The 15,658-nt window shown below is 32.2% G+C and overlaps 1 protein-coding gene across 1 annotated transcript in view; it reads right to left on the bottom strand.

Annotated features, from left to right (window-relative positions):
* Positions 1-5,314: 5,314 nt before the first annotated feature.
* The window catches only part of LOC106467506, a 115,103-nt gene continuing 104,759 nt past the window's right edge, over positions 5,315-15,658 (bottom strand). The window contains exon 11 of the mRNA XM_013927866.2: positions 5,315-7,390. Coding sequence (XP_013783320.2) covers positions 7,151-7,390 — 240 coding nt within the window. The 3' untranslated portion in view covers positions 5,315-7,150. The remainder of the gene's footprint in view (positions 7,391-15,658) is intronic.

The following is a 15,658-nucleotide window of genomic DNA, read 5'->3' as shown; positions in this document are numbered from 1 at the left end:
AACTAAAAGCAAGTGTTTTGCACCTTGCTTGGGAGAAGGTGTCTAGCTTAAGCCCTGTAACAAAGAACTATTTGGCACAATGGGACCAGATGAAGCTTGAAGATAGTAGTCTTGTCCGGAGATGGGAACTGCAGATGGGAAAGTGACGACCTGGCAAACGTTTATACCGAGAAAGTTACGGGGAGTTGTGCTGTGTCAATCCCATGATAGTTTAACATGAGGACATCTCGGAGTTAAGAAGACACTGAGTCACCTACGACACAGATTTTACTGGATAGGTATGAGGCAAGATGTGGAAGAATGGTGCAGGACATGCAGTACTTGTGCTAAAAGGGGACCCAAGCATAAGGGATGTGCTCCAATGAAGTTATATCAAGTTGGCACACAAATGAAAAGAGTAGCTGTTGACATTGCTGGTCCTTTGCCCCCAAACTCGTGCTGGAAACAGGTACATTTGTGTGGTGATGTATTATTTCATCAAGTGGCCTGAGGCATATGCAATACCAAATCTGGAAGCTACAACTGTAACTTCGGCTATTAATGATTTCTTCTTCAGATTTGGTTTGCCATACGAACTGCATTCAGATCAAGGCCGTAACTTTGAATCAGCTGTGTTCCATGAATGCTGCAAGTTATTTGGCATACGAAAGACCAGAACAACACTACTTCACCCACAGTCTGATGGGATGGTAGAAAAGTACAATGGGACAGGAATTGGCAAAGTTTTGTAATAGCTGCCAAGATGACTGGGATGTCTTACTCCCTCCACTGTTGATGGCCAATAGAACAGCAGAGCATGAAGCCACTGGATACACCCCAGCCAAGTTGATGTTTGGTCTGGAACTTTGGTTGCCAGTGGATCTGTTAAATGAGAGTTGCGGAGAGTTGCCTGAAAATGTGGCAGAGTTCGTGAAAGTGTTATTGGAAAGGATGGATAATATTCACCATCAAGTGCGTTCAAACTTGAAAACGTCTGCTGATTCGATGATGCTATGTTATGATAAAAAGTCTACTGAAGTCAGCTTTGTACCAGGAGACAAAGTGTGGTTGTATAATCCCGGGAAGACCAAAGAGAAGTCTCCTAAGTTGTCTTCTCCATTGGAAGGCCCATATGACATAGTGGATCGTCTCTCAGATGTGACTTTCCGAATAAAATGTGGTCGGAGAGGTAAGCCAAAGGTGGTGCATGCCAACAGGCTTTGGCGTTATCATGATCCAGGACATTTCAGTTGGGATGAAGTGAACAACGGAACAAAAGACGCCGCTGAAGATGTGTCACCTGGAAAAACCACTGTCGAAGAAGAAACTCTACTCGATTTTGAGAAGGGAAACAGTGAAGCCCTTCATGAAGTTACTACCACTGATGCAACTGTTACCGATGATAGGACAATTCCCGATGGAGCAGATGAACCTCACATGAAGCAGAAGCCAACTAGATGGAGACCAGTACTGAAGAAGATACATCTCGTAAAATTAATACTTTGTTGAATTTTAATTTTGTTTGTAAATTATGTACGTTTAATTAAGTTATTGTTAATTATCTATTGGTTTAATTTAAGTGGCTATTGTTCAGGACGAACAATACTAAAGAAGGGGCAGTGTCACGACAGCGGAAGTCACGCGACACTGGTAACACGTGGTGAGCATCTAGAAGCTTTGCGAAGATGCTAGGGTTTGCTAGATATGCGCTCTTATAGTATACAAGACTGGCGAGAATTGACAGCATGGATATATAGATAATTGCAGACAGACAGAGACGGACTATTGAGTCAAGCGTGGAAGTAAAGTGCGTGAATCGTTGTGAATTATAGCATGTGTTTAAGTAAAAAAAGACTGTGGAAATTAAGTGTATTATAAAGTTGTATTGAGAGGGAATAAACTAGTTTTATTTAAGAAAGGACTTGTGTCGCTGAAGTTTCATCGGAAATAAATTATACGGAAAATTAACAAACGAACAGAGACGTAAAAGTATTCTTAGGTTACGTGACTTAGTCTTTAAAGGTAGAACAAGAATCACTTGGTCATTCAAAATGAAAGAGAACATAACACCCATATTGTTGTTGAGTAGTTTTAATTCAGAAATAAAGTTGGTGCTATACATCATACTCTTTTAGGACTTCACAGACCTTACAAAACGTTTAGTCTTGATATAATCTCTGAGTAAGGTAGTGATAATACACGAATTATATGTCGACTAAATTTAATTGAAGTGTTATGACGTGATTTTGGTTTGAATGCTGCAAATGTAATTCTCGATTTATTTGTAAAGTGAGAGATGATATATTTATTCAGATTATATTTGACTTGCATCAGAATGCAAGACGAGATCTGAGTGTTGTTTAGCTCCATAGGTAAGGGAACTGGTCTTAAGTCTACAATCTTCTAGAGCTTTGTTTTATGCTCTATATAAGAGTGGGAGAAATCACATTCCTGAAATGGCAGCTGGCTAGAGGTGTTTTTTTTTTCATCTCTATGATGCCAGCATTGATCACAGCAGTCTTAAATACTGTCACTATGAATCCTGCTAGATTGTGCATCCAAAGATTCTAGGTCACCATCCACTGAGCAAGGTGATAGCTTGTGCCTTCAACCCTATATTGCTGTATGAACTACCGACCATCCTCTGGCTAAACAATCCAAACACTTTCAAATGTGGCTTTATGAACCGACAGTCTACTACTTATTACGCTATGCATCATTGGAGTGCCTACCTTATCAACTGCTGATGAAATAGCACACCATGGTTGAATAGGTGATCATGATCCAAGACTTGAACACCAAGAAAGACACACAGACCTGTTGTAAAACACTATACATATTCTAAATAATCCAATTTAATGTGAACTGTGCTTTTTCTTTTATTTTGATTCTTTCATAATTGATTGATTTTGTGTTTACTTTGGTTTGTATTTTATATTTTTGATTTATGATGTATGCTGTTAAATTATATTTAAAATTGTAGTGTTTGTTTAAGACTAGAGATTACTAATAACTCAATTTATCGTTTCCTTTGTATTTAATTTCAAATTTACGATTTATTGGATTTGTCGTTTAAATCCTATTCTAAGTAGTAATATGATCTACACTTATATCATTATTTTGAGGTCTATTTTATCTTTTGTTTTTCTAATTGCCTACAGGAGTTTTGTATTAACCTTCCTCGTCTTTGATTAGGTGTTGTGTGTCAGCTGATGAAAACTATTACCACATTTGGTGAGCAGTTATTTACTTGTTCATTAACATTAATCTCAGCCTGTGGCAAAGCTACCCCTGATATAAAGGGTTAGGGTCTAATGACTGAAATAATTTATAAATTCTACCCCTTTATAACTAGTGTAGAATATATTTTTAGTCAGGTATTTTCACTTGCATAGTTGTGCTATTCCCATTGACTGGATGTCTCAATGTCATAAACATTGCTAATCCTTTTACACTGGTAAAGGATACATACTGCAATCTTTGTTTTTAAGCCTCAAGCTAGCATGTGTGCGTTTGGTATGCAGGTACACTATGTGTTTCCTACTCTCTTGTTTTAATACAGAAATGTTAGTTTTCACTTATTCAGATGTATGCAGTTTTAACATAGAATACTGTTTTTTAGTATAAAAAAAAAAAAGAATTTGTGTTTCAAACTACACTTGTTTTCCAAAAGTTTGTTCTTTGCATAGCAATCCTGAACCTACATTTTGTGGGAAGTTTTGCCTTTTCTTCTTGGATATCAGAAGACCAATATACCATGTATACTTATGACTGACAAGTAGAATATTACTATCTCTAAGGGAACATCTTGCAAACAGTGTAAAGAGAAAATAAAGACTTGATAGAGGAACAAATGTTTAACTATAGGTAAATAGCATTAGTGAAAGTTCATCAGTTTTCAAACACTACTTGTGACTCTTGTTGTTTCACGTAGGCTTATTACATGCAGTGTATTTTGGCTTATGGATTAAGGCTTTTTCCCAAAATATATTGTATAACTTAAACATTAAATGTTACAATTTAAAAGTTCCCTAGCTTTCTGAACCTTAGAAAGATCTTCACAGGCATTTCATCTTGCAACTGGAAAGTTGTCAACTTTTCTCTTGTTGTTTAATCAACAAGTGATTCATTAAGGCTCAGTGTTTTATTTTCAAACACTTAACATGTTATACATTATCAAAGCTATTAAAAAAGGAAGTCATATTTTGTATTAATGCATCCTAGATTATGTTACTAATACTTGCCACTAAATATTAGTAAAAACATATAATCATATCTTTTCCTTTCATGTGCAGAGATTTTAGGGTCTGTCCCTTAGATGGATTCAGGTCAAAGCACTGGGTTGGCTTCTGGACACTGCTTGTCTCAAACTGCTGATAACACAACAACAAATAATGTGAGAAGGTGCATTATCATACTGAAAGTTGTATGCCTTCCCCATGTAAATCTATCAATGCAACCAGCACAGAATCTTTAGTTTCTAACTATTTTCAGTAAAATAAGTTCAAATCAATGAAACTCGCCATGATACTACCCCACTTTTCATGGCTGAGATTACACAGTTTCCAAAGTGTTATCAAAGATGTCATCAAACCCAATCATATCTATCCAAAGGAAACCATCAGTACTGGGATTCATTACTGCACTTGATGTTTTATTATTTTTCAATGTTGATGCTCAAGACAATATGAGAGCCAATGTCTCACATTCACAGCTATAATGAACAATTTATGTATCACAGCTCAGTTATTCCAAGCTCTCTGCTGTTCTGAATGCTCACTAAAATCCTAAGTGATTTAATGCTAGTATATAGTTTCATTTCTTGGCATATATATAAATTTGCAAGAAACAAAAAGCCATTGAGTTTATGTGACCTGGCTGGTATTAAACAAAGACATGTTCAGTAGTCTTTCATTTCATCATCAAATTGCACAAGTGGATTAAGCTATTAGTAGACTGGGGTGATAAGTCTCAGATACTCTTACAACAAATGATTCATCCAATAACCACCCTTCTTTGAATGTTCAAGCTTCTTTATTCCGAGCATCTTGATTTAAATCAGCTGTTGCAGTTAGTGATCTTTATAAAGTCTGCCAAGCAGTTTACTATTTTAGTACTTTATAATAATATGTATCTTTAAGGTAGTTAAGATTTAAACTTCACTAAACCTAAAGATTGCAATTTGGTTCCACAACATGTTAATGAAAGGTTAAATGTTAGCATTAAGCTTAAAAGAGTTCATATAAAACTTGAAAGAAAGTTAATTCTAGTTTCATGTTACATAACATATTGATGTACATCTGAAGTAAAACGTGTTTGTTTGCTCACTGTCAGGAAACAACTGAAAATATGCTTTTTTATTACTTTTTGAATACATTTAGATATCAGATTATAAACTACTATTCATATCTTTCTGTGCACAATGAACTCCACCAGTATTGTTATTTTGTTCAATCATAGGTGCAAGAAATTATAATTGACCCTTTAACTTTTGATAATATGCAATGTATTGCCCAATGTTTTCAGTTTTTGTGAATGTTCTCTACCTTCCTCTTAACTTATTTACATACAGACATTTATTTTTTAAGTCTAAAAGCTTGTAAAAAACTTGTTTTGAACAGTACAATAATCCCTGAAAAAGAAAATTAAACATATATCATTTATATATTGAATACAACACACCAAATTGTTTCTTTTAGTGTAACCATTAGAATGTTGTGTATAATTATTGGGGTCTATTAGTCTGCATGTTTATTTAAAATAATTTTCCTTTACATGTATATTTTGCAACAGATACACTTAATTACTTGCCAAATTCTGGCATTCAAAGTATTCTTTACATCCAGTCTGTATTTATAAATAATAATATAAGATATTTTTTTGTAATTTTTTATTGATGAGTTGCCCTTGATCTTAGTGCTTATAAAATCATGTTGCAATACTTACAGTGGGCACAGCACAGATAGGCCATTGTGTAGCTTTGTGCTTAATAAAAAAACAAAAAGTTACAAGTCAAGGGTCACTAAGTTACGAATTAGTCAGTAAAATTCTTTGACTCTTGCCCACATTGCCGAAAATTATTAACGAACCTAACTATATAGACTGATTTTTATGAAAAAGTTCATTTTTTGCTTTAATTTCTAAGCTTAGCCTAGAACAAAACATTACAAAATGCAACTCTTTATAATGAAATGTTTTAATTTTGTGCATACTAAAATGACTTATCTAGATATTATTTTTTGACAAATTTTGCATCAAAATTACAAACTAGCATAGAGAAGCATAACTTTTGTTATACACTGTACAGCAGAAGAAAAGCTATGAAACTTCTTTTTGACATGTTAAATAAACTGGTTAATAACTATTAGAGCATAGCAGTGTATGTTTTGTAACATCAAAGCAACTGCACATTGATTAGCTGACTGTTTGTAAATGGCTATCTGTGCTGTGTTCACCAAGGGTATCAATACCCAGATTTTAGCATCAAAGCATTCAGGCTTATCACTGAGCCATTGGGGATGGGGGCTTGTGTTTAGCTGATGATAAACTAATCAATGCTTCAGTAATAAGATAAACGTTTCAACATTGTTTAACTGGTGCAACACCTGTCTAAAGTACAGGTGATGCAATAAATGATATAAAAATAATCACAGACTTCAGAAATGGGGATATAAGGCAAATATTAGACGAAGTATAACATACTATGTCTGGTGGTTACATTTATGCTGTTTAAATATAACTTTTGCCAGTGTTTACCTCTTTTTTCCTTTTTTTTTTTAAGTAGGCGTGTAATGCAGTTTTATGTTTGTATTTGTCAATCCTTATTTCATTTCTAAGTGCATTTTATTTTCACAGCATCTATCTGAAAAAATATATTCTATTTGAAGAGAGGGGGGAGGGGATGTCTTTCAGTACTTAATATGGTTAAAAATAGAGACAAACTGGAAAGATGTAGTAGCAAAGTACAACTAATAACCACAATATCTAATTATCTTGACAGAGCTTTTTATAATGGTCATTAAATGAAATAATTTTGAATTTGTAGGATTTATCTATTCGAAACTTTGAAAAAACAATAACATCAATGAGCATTTTTTAAATACATGGTTGATTTAAAAATACTTCCTAATTATGAAGAAATTTTTTGGTACAATTTAAATAATTTCACACACTAAACTAATTCCTTTTTATTGAAAGATTCTACTTTTAGAAGGAAAGAATTTACATCTTCACTCCAAGGAACTGTTCTTACTACTGAGACCATGAGATCATCTGGCACCTGATAATTTGGTAATTTAAGAACATCAAGAAGACAAGATACAATTTGAGGTTCAAAACCTGCAGGAACATTTCTTGCAAGGCGACAGACTTCACAAAGTATTTCTACTGATGCTATTTTACCTGGTATATCCTGAAAAGAAACAGGACCTTTATAGATGAATTTTCTGTACTGTCAAACATCTTAACCTACCTATAAAAGTATTTATGGAGCACATCTTAACCCTAATTTTAACTAAGGTTTTGCACAGATTTTTATTTTGTTTCTGTGAAGAGTTTTGAAAGCTTATTTAGATTTTTTAATAAATAAAGTAATGAAATTTCACTATGGTCAAATTATCTTTTTTAAGGACTTTCTTGATTTGACCAAAACAACATTTATACTCAGACTTAATATTACAGTAGGTACTTTTTTAAGATTTAAATAAAACATTTGTTCATAATATTTATTTTTACATATGTACTTTCTCTCAAAAACTTAAGTTTCTAAAATGAACCAGTCATTTCAAAATGCAATATTGGGGAATATTTCAATTTAAACAACTACCACTTTTTGTAAGTCACACTTTTCACAATCATTTAAATAAGGTTAAAAACATCTATGTTTTCATTACATCTTTACTGCTAATCACTCATTAAGAGTAAGTGAAGAAGAAGAAAAAAGTACAAACAGGAGTTTCCAAAATTAGAGGATGCAATTTCCTCTTGTAAGGTTAATTGCTTTAAAGGTAAATTTTATTTGTATCTTCATCCTAACATTAGGAATGCATAATTCAATAATTACATTTATTACTGGTTAACTAAAACCATCTACAATGTTTTTATTGGTCTGTAACTGTGCTAATAAACTATACAGATATATTGAAAACAGCAATGTGTAGCAACTAGTATGTTCCATCAAGTGGAATGATATTTTCAGCATAATTAAAACAAATATAAAAATTTGGGGTCTCATGTATTTCATGTCATAAAACAGTTATAACTAAATGAGTCTGTTATAGTAAACACAGATCAGGCATAGTTTTTTTATGTGTGTATGTTTATTTCTAGTTACTTAACAAAAATGGAGACTGTTTCAATAAATCAGTATTACAGTCTTCCTGACCTCTTTGATTAAATGGTAGTAACAAAAATAACAACTTTTATGTAGAAGATTTGTATTGCATATTGTCAGTACTAGCACACATTAGCAAGGTAAAAGTATGGTAAGATATTACAAAACAGTTGTACAAGGAATACAAGTCACTTAATTATAAGCATACTCTAACTGCATAGCATCAATAACAAATAGTTTGCTTCATAAACTTTATGGGAGTGTTTTTTAGCTCCTATACTCTCTTGCTCATAGCCAAGGCTGGTTTACAATTTTTAATTGTTATACATAGAAACATAAAACAAGGTGAACATTATATATAGATCAATTTTAAAATTACCATAAACATTATTAACTAACATTCATATGGTTAGTTGGTATTAACACACTAAAAAAGAAATTAAAAAATAATCAGAACATTAAAGAAATAAAATATTTCAAGTTTTATCATAATTAGTAACTATATGCTTATTCAGTTTTTTAATCACCTGAAAATAAAAATTAAATATTTACAAAGAAAAAGTTTGTGAAAGAGAGAGTGTTTTTTATAGCAAAGCCTCATCAGGCTATCTGCTGTGTCCACTGAGGGAAATCAAACCCCTGATTTTAGTATTGTAAATCTATAGACTTACCTCTGTCCCAACAGGGGACAAAAAGTTGTGTAGGATCCAATTTGGTACAAAAAAATTTAAGGATGGCTTGAGTGAAATCATCAGGCTGTTATTATGTGAACCCAAAGAAGTCAATACAAGAATATAGCATTGAGCTGTGTATGGTACAAAATAATCCATTGTAGCATGCAGGTATATTTGTTTAACCTCTCCTTGTATTAACATAAATATTTTCACAATTTTTCATATATTCATATGTGTGCAGTTTTCACATAACATATTGGTTAATGAACCCATTAATCTTATTTTGCCCTAGCTACCTATTGTTCTGTGTCATTCACTCAAAGTATCCCCTTTGTATTCCTGTTGGAAGGCTTTTTGCAAAGTTGTACAAACTGTGTATCAAGGTAGAGAGAAACTTTTTTTTTTTCCACTGGCTGTTCAGATGATATCTCAAGTATATAATCCCCCTTATAATCATGGGAATGACTGACAGTCATGTAAGTAGCACAAGTTGCCCCGGGAAAGTTTAGCCTTATTGTCTCATGTATATAATGTCAATTTTTTTAATCTGGGCCAGAATTTTGCCAATTTAACAGCTTTTTGAGAGACTTACAGTTTATACTAATTTTAACAGAGCTCTCTCTCTCTTGTAAAGACTTGTATTTCATCCAAATAAATACATACATACAATTGATTGTGTTGTTGAATAAAGATTGTTTATTTGCATTTTACATTATCCCCAGTATCTTTCTCAAACTGTCAGGTAAAGAGAGTACAGATTTACTTGGCAAGATATTTTCTGTTTTGTCACTCTTGAGGAAAAATCAGTTTTACCTGAGAATAGCGCACCATTACAAGCTAGTTGAAAGTGTCAAGTTTGAATACTCAAAAATAATTTGATCTCTTTTCATATCTAAAATAATTTAGAATAGTAATGAAATGATACAAATTACTTTATTAAATATTTCTTTCATGTTTCAAAATATTAGCCAAATTATCAGTTATTTAGAAGAGGCTTTCAAAATAACCTTCTTGCCATAGCTGTACTTCTGCAGGTTTTATTGTTGTTATTTTTTATTTATACTTTTGAATAACAGTGTTAAAAACCAAAGTATAAAACAAAAGCCTAAAGTTAGAAAAACTATTATGAGCCATTCTTTATGCCACAAGTTCCTTTTTCTTTGTTTGAGGACAAATTTTATGTAAGAATAAAACAAGCACAAAATGTATATGGTAACTTCACAGAGGATTTAGTGTAGTTAGATGTTAATGCTTTGGGAACAAGATGGTACAAAATTTGCATCTACCCATAGGTTTTTTATTATAAATAGAAAACACCTTCAAAAAATCTAAAACCATGGGAAAGTTTCAACAATTATCATGTGTTATTATAAAGTTGATTTTATATCAAAATATGATTATACATTTGATAGATTTAAGTGTAAACAGAAGCATACAGCTTGTGCCACTACATAGCATTCCCACCAAGCTGGAATTTGGGTTTCAGTTTTTTGCAACATTTCTAGAAGTATTTATCTTAGTTTACATGCATATATTCTTATCTTCTATAAATATATTAACAGATGAATACTTTCACAATTAATTGAATGATGGTAAATAAAAAGCTTCTCTATTACTCATTTAAGAAGAAATCACAAACAAAGAGAAGAAGAAAAAATAAGGGTCATTATTTTTTTTTGTCGTGTATAGTGTCCAGGAATGATATCATTATTCTAAGCTGTTTCCCATTTTCCCGGTAGCGTGAGAATACAAACTTAGCCACATCATTAACAAATTTTTCAGTTTATTCAAAGAGTAATTTTCCTGATTGTTTTAAGTACCTAAATTGAGAAGGCCCATAGCTGTTTGATATTTGTGTGAGAATAGGGATATATGCTATTTCAAGTATGGCATTTATGTTAGACCTAATTTGCTCCATTGTAAACTTATGTAACTACTAAAAACAAATTATATTTACCTCAAATAAACATATTAGATACTTACTGATGCCACTATTCACAGCTGAATGTGTGATTAAGCAACTTTATTATAAATGTATATCAATAACCTTGGCATCAAAATGTAGTATATAATTCAAATGTTTATATTATCCAAGTTTGAATGTCTTAACTTCAAAAAGATATATTTAAATAAATTTTGATTTTTCACTCATCTCTGTCATAGGGCTCTGGACTGCATATTTTAGACTTTCTTTCTAAAACTAATTAAAACACATATTACAGACACTGACAAGCCAGAATATATACTTAGATTTTCTTGCTTTACTGAGACATAAACAAATATTTCAGCAATTCTCTCTGACATTACTGTTAGATTAGTTATAACCAAAAGAAAGAGCAGGTTTTTCTTTACAATACTCCTTATACAATTATTTTGTTTTGCCACAAGATCATTTTTTATTTGCTGAACAGCTAACAAAATTGTTTAACCTATCTTTATCTTAGTTATTAAACCAGTTAATTTATAATAAATTTGAGAATTTTTTTGTGTTCTAAAATGCATATTTGAAAGAAATATCAATAATTTTTTGGAAAACAACATAGTGTTAAAAGAGTAGTTTTATCAAATAAGCTAAGGTAAGTAACTAAAATGTAAAAATTAAAAACTTATTAGGTCAGATAAGAAAACTTAAATGACCAAAAATTAAATAAAAATATTTTTATGATTGCTCGATTGCCTGGCTTGCTCAATTAATGTGGTTTGGGGTCACATAATGTAACTTATCAGTTTGTTTACACTAAGCTGTCTCACTCTATACTGTGTTTCATGTACTGTAAAGCAATAAAAGTAAATAGATGTGAAAAAGTTTGATAGTTGAGGCTGATGGGATAAATAATGTAATCTGCAATCATTGTAGAAAAAATAATAATTTAGACTTGATTTCATATTTTTCAATTTTTACTAATTGCAGGGAAATCCTTATTTTATGATATATGTAGATTTTCATTATATTCTTAGCATGAAAATCACCTTTCACTCAGACTGACTCAGTAAAGGCTTCCTAAGTTCACAGATAAATCTTTAGTAAGATACTTTATTAACAAAATGTTTTTTTTTTTTTGTATGACAGGCTTGTAATATTTACTAAAAGCTTGCAAATTTCTTGAAGATACAACAAGTATGTTCAGTTCCAGTAAGTACAGTTTCAAAATTAGTTGGCAGTTACAATGTACGTCAGAATAACCAAGCTCGTATGCATAGGGTTAACCTTATGGAAATTTATCTTTACAGAATTTGCATACTAATAAAAGAAAGTATTTTAAATAAAACTCTCTGGTAGTTGGTGCAAGTCCAGTGTTTTCATAAAGTGCATCATCTTGATTATCATTATTAATGGACAATTTTTGGGCAATTATTTTACATTTACATGAGAACTTCTTTCACACTGTTCAATTATTCAAGGGAAAAGCTCAAAATAGATCAAAATATTTTCCCATATGTGGAGTTCTTGTCCACTCCTCACTGTTCTTATAACTTCAAAGCCATTACGCATCATGAAATGTCACAACTGCTGTGTACATAAAGGATAACCCTCTTGCTATTGACACAGTGGATTACACTGACCAAAATGCCCACCAGAGTTTCCATATTATAACTTTTAACATGTTTATTGTATCTTCATAAAATTTTTCAAACTTTTAGTAAACATTTCCAATCTTTTGTAGACAAAAAATCAGAATTTTTAATTGAATATTTGTGCTAAAAATTTGTCTGTGAATATGTGGAGTCAGAATGTTGACTGCTGTGAGTGCAAAGTGATTTTAAATTTAAGATTAAAAATACTTTTGTTCATTTAAAAATTAGCAAATTTCATTTCCGTTATCTCTAAAACTTCCTAAAAAAATATCAAACACATTTTTTCAACAAAAGCTTTATATTTTACCCATTTATTTTCTCTATCCTATCTCTATATGTAATTTGACCAAACTCATAACCAACATAAACAAAATAAATAAAAGATAAGCAGTACTATTCTATTCTTTTTAATACTGAACATGGAATTCCAAATTACTTCTCCTGAGAGTTTTTACTTTGAACCTTTTCACATCTATTTCCTATGTTTATCTTAGTTTTAGCATTTGAAGTAGAAACCTGTTGAACATAAAGCAATAAATCACTACTACTGCCATTAGACTGTTTATGCGACACCATAATATAACACTGTCAATACTAAATACGTATGCATGATGTACTAACTAGATGTTTCCCACGGAGTTTAATGTAATCCCGGCTCCGGGAAAACAATGGCAGAGAAAGTATCAGTTTGTTTACAGTACGGTGGTTGCAATGAGAATTATCTAAAGTAATAAAAACTATAAGAAAATTTTTATGTTAAGGCTCTGTACAAAGTTTGAGCCAATCCAATAAACTTAATAGGTACTAGGATGTTAGTTATCCTCCAAGAGCGGTCAAAATTTAACAGTATTTGTTAAAGCATGGAAAACGAAAATATAAACAAAACAATGATTTCTAGTAATTACAACATTACTAATTTAATTTGTACTCGCAAATCATACCTGTTAAGCCTCCTTTATTCTCTTAAGTGTAGAGGGACAACAAATTAATTTTTGTAGAATTCAAAGATGCATTTTAGAAAATGAAAAAATTATCATATTGCTATATTAGTACATATAAAATCATTATAATTTATCTGGCTTTCTAACTAAGCTATGTGTGAGTTAAAAAAATCTCATTTCAGGCCTTTATACAGAATATTTGAAAAGAGGAGTTCTAATTTGTGAAATCAAAAACCAACACATATTGTGCAAAGCACAATCAGTATGCAAATCATGCTAATGTTATAGGAGTCTTGGGGCATACCCTGCCAGAAAATTTTTAAAAAATAGGTGCCATGAGATTGAATCTGGAAGCAATTTTATGCAAAATATAGCTTAAACAATTACATGTCTGTTCACATAAAATCCACAAACATTCAATGAAATGTCCAAAAATCATTATTCTGTTGTAACACTGCATGGGGAGCTAGACTTAAATTAGCATAAATATGTAGTTTTATTACAGTAAAATACTGTACTCTATACGCAGAGTAGTTATTATTTGTTAAATTATATTACTAATTTAAACAGTTCTGTACAACAATAGTATATTAGCTATTTAAATCACTGGCTGTCATATACGTACATTTATTCACTACTGAAATAACAAATGGTTTCTGTCCAAGCATTTGTCTGTCTCCCACTTGAAAAGATGCGTAAGCAGGCAAAACTCAACATTCACTTTTGAAATGATGGGAGAACAGGCATGAATAATGTTGATGCCAAATTTTATTTAACAAGCAGGATATTTTACACTAAATTGTTATGAATTAATCACACTACTATACACATTTCAAAATGTGACATAACTTAAAGAATAAAAATTTAGAATTACCGTATGTTATTGTTGAGCAACTCTTAGCATTACTGAAATACTGAACAATTACTTTTTTGGTGGGTGGTACAAACAGCTAAGAGTTTTGACTCTGAGCAGAACCAAAAGTGCAACACAATTAACCTTTTTAAAGTCCATGAAATAATTTAAATTGATAGATTAACTTCAAGTTTTCCCATAACTGGGGATGGCTACTTTTGCTTGTAATGATTATGTATCAAAGAGCACTCGTTCTTGCTTTGGTTTGTGTACATCCCAGTTAATCATTCAACCAGCAGAGAGCAGATGCCAAATGTTCACATGAACATGAATTTAGTGGCAGTGTGGCAAAGAGTATCAGTAACAAAGATATTTGGTAAACTGAAGCATGCTTTTAAGCAATCAGCCAGTATCTGAGGTCTGTCCTATTGTCTTCCATCAATGAAGTTCTTCATCAAATATATCAGGATTTGGCAAATCTTCCCTGTAAAAATCTATAGTCTGTCTGATATCAGAGATAGAAAACTCTTGTGTGAGTTTTGATGGCATAAGTTTATGAATTGATGCTGCTTGCTTTAAATGTGCATCAAATCTGGGGGAAAGATTACTGATAATGTGGTCAAGAAAATGATGTTGTTGTTGTTTGGTGCTTTATGGCGCAAACCTGCTAGGCTATCTGCGCCAAACAACCGGTAAAAATGATGAAAATAAATTAAAGTAAAATGTAAAAATACAGTGAGTTAAAACCAATACGTGTCGATAAAAGATTTATATATATAATTAAAAATGCCTATAGTGTGTAAAAAATTAAAAATACAATCTAATCGGACAGTGTCACCATTACCAATGACACTGTCCAGCATCAGGGGTAAACTTTTAGATAAAATGTGTCTAAAATGATGCCGCCGCTCACTCTCGTAACGACGGCATGACAGTAAAATGTAGGCTATTGTGACTTGAGTGTCACAATGGCTACACATCGGTGGGTTAATGCCCGATAAAAGAAAACGATGGGTTAAAAAACTATGACCAATGCGTAGCCTTGCCAGGACTACTTCTTCCTTCTGATCCTTACGGAAGCAAGACGGCCAAAGACCAACAGAGCGTTTGATCTAGAAAAGCTTATTATGGCGTTGCGTACGCCAAGTCGACTGCCAACTGGCATGAAGCCACGCCTTGAAGACAAGACCGTAGTCCATGTATGGGACAGACACGGCCATGATGGCACCAGAGCAGACGGACTTAGCTGTGGTGTCAGCGAGCTCGTTCCCGTGAATACCGACGTGGCCAGGGATAAAAAAAA

This window comes from Limulus polyphemus, unplaced genomic scaffold, assembly GCF_000517525.1.
Source record: "Limulus polyphemus unplaced genomic scaffold, Limulus_polyphemus-2.1.2 Scaffold2638, whole genome shotgun sequence".
NCBI classification, from domain to species: Eukaryota; Metazoa; Arthropoda; class Merostomata; order Xiphosura; family Limulidae; genus Limulus; species Limulus polyphemus.
Note: the sequence above shows the minus strand (reverse complement) of the source record. Positions and strands in the feature narration are given on the sequence as shown.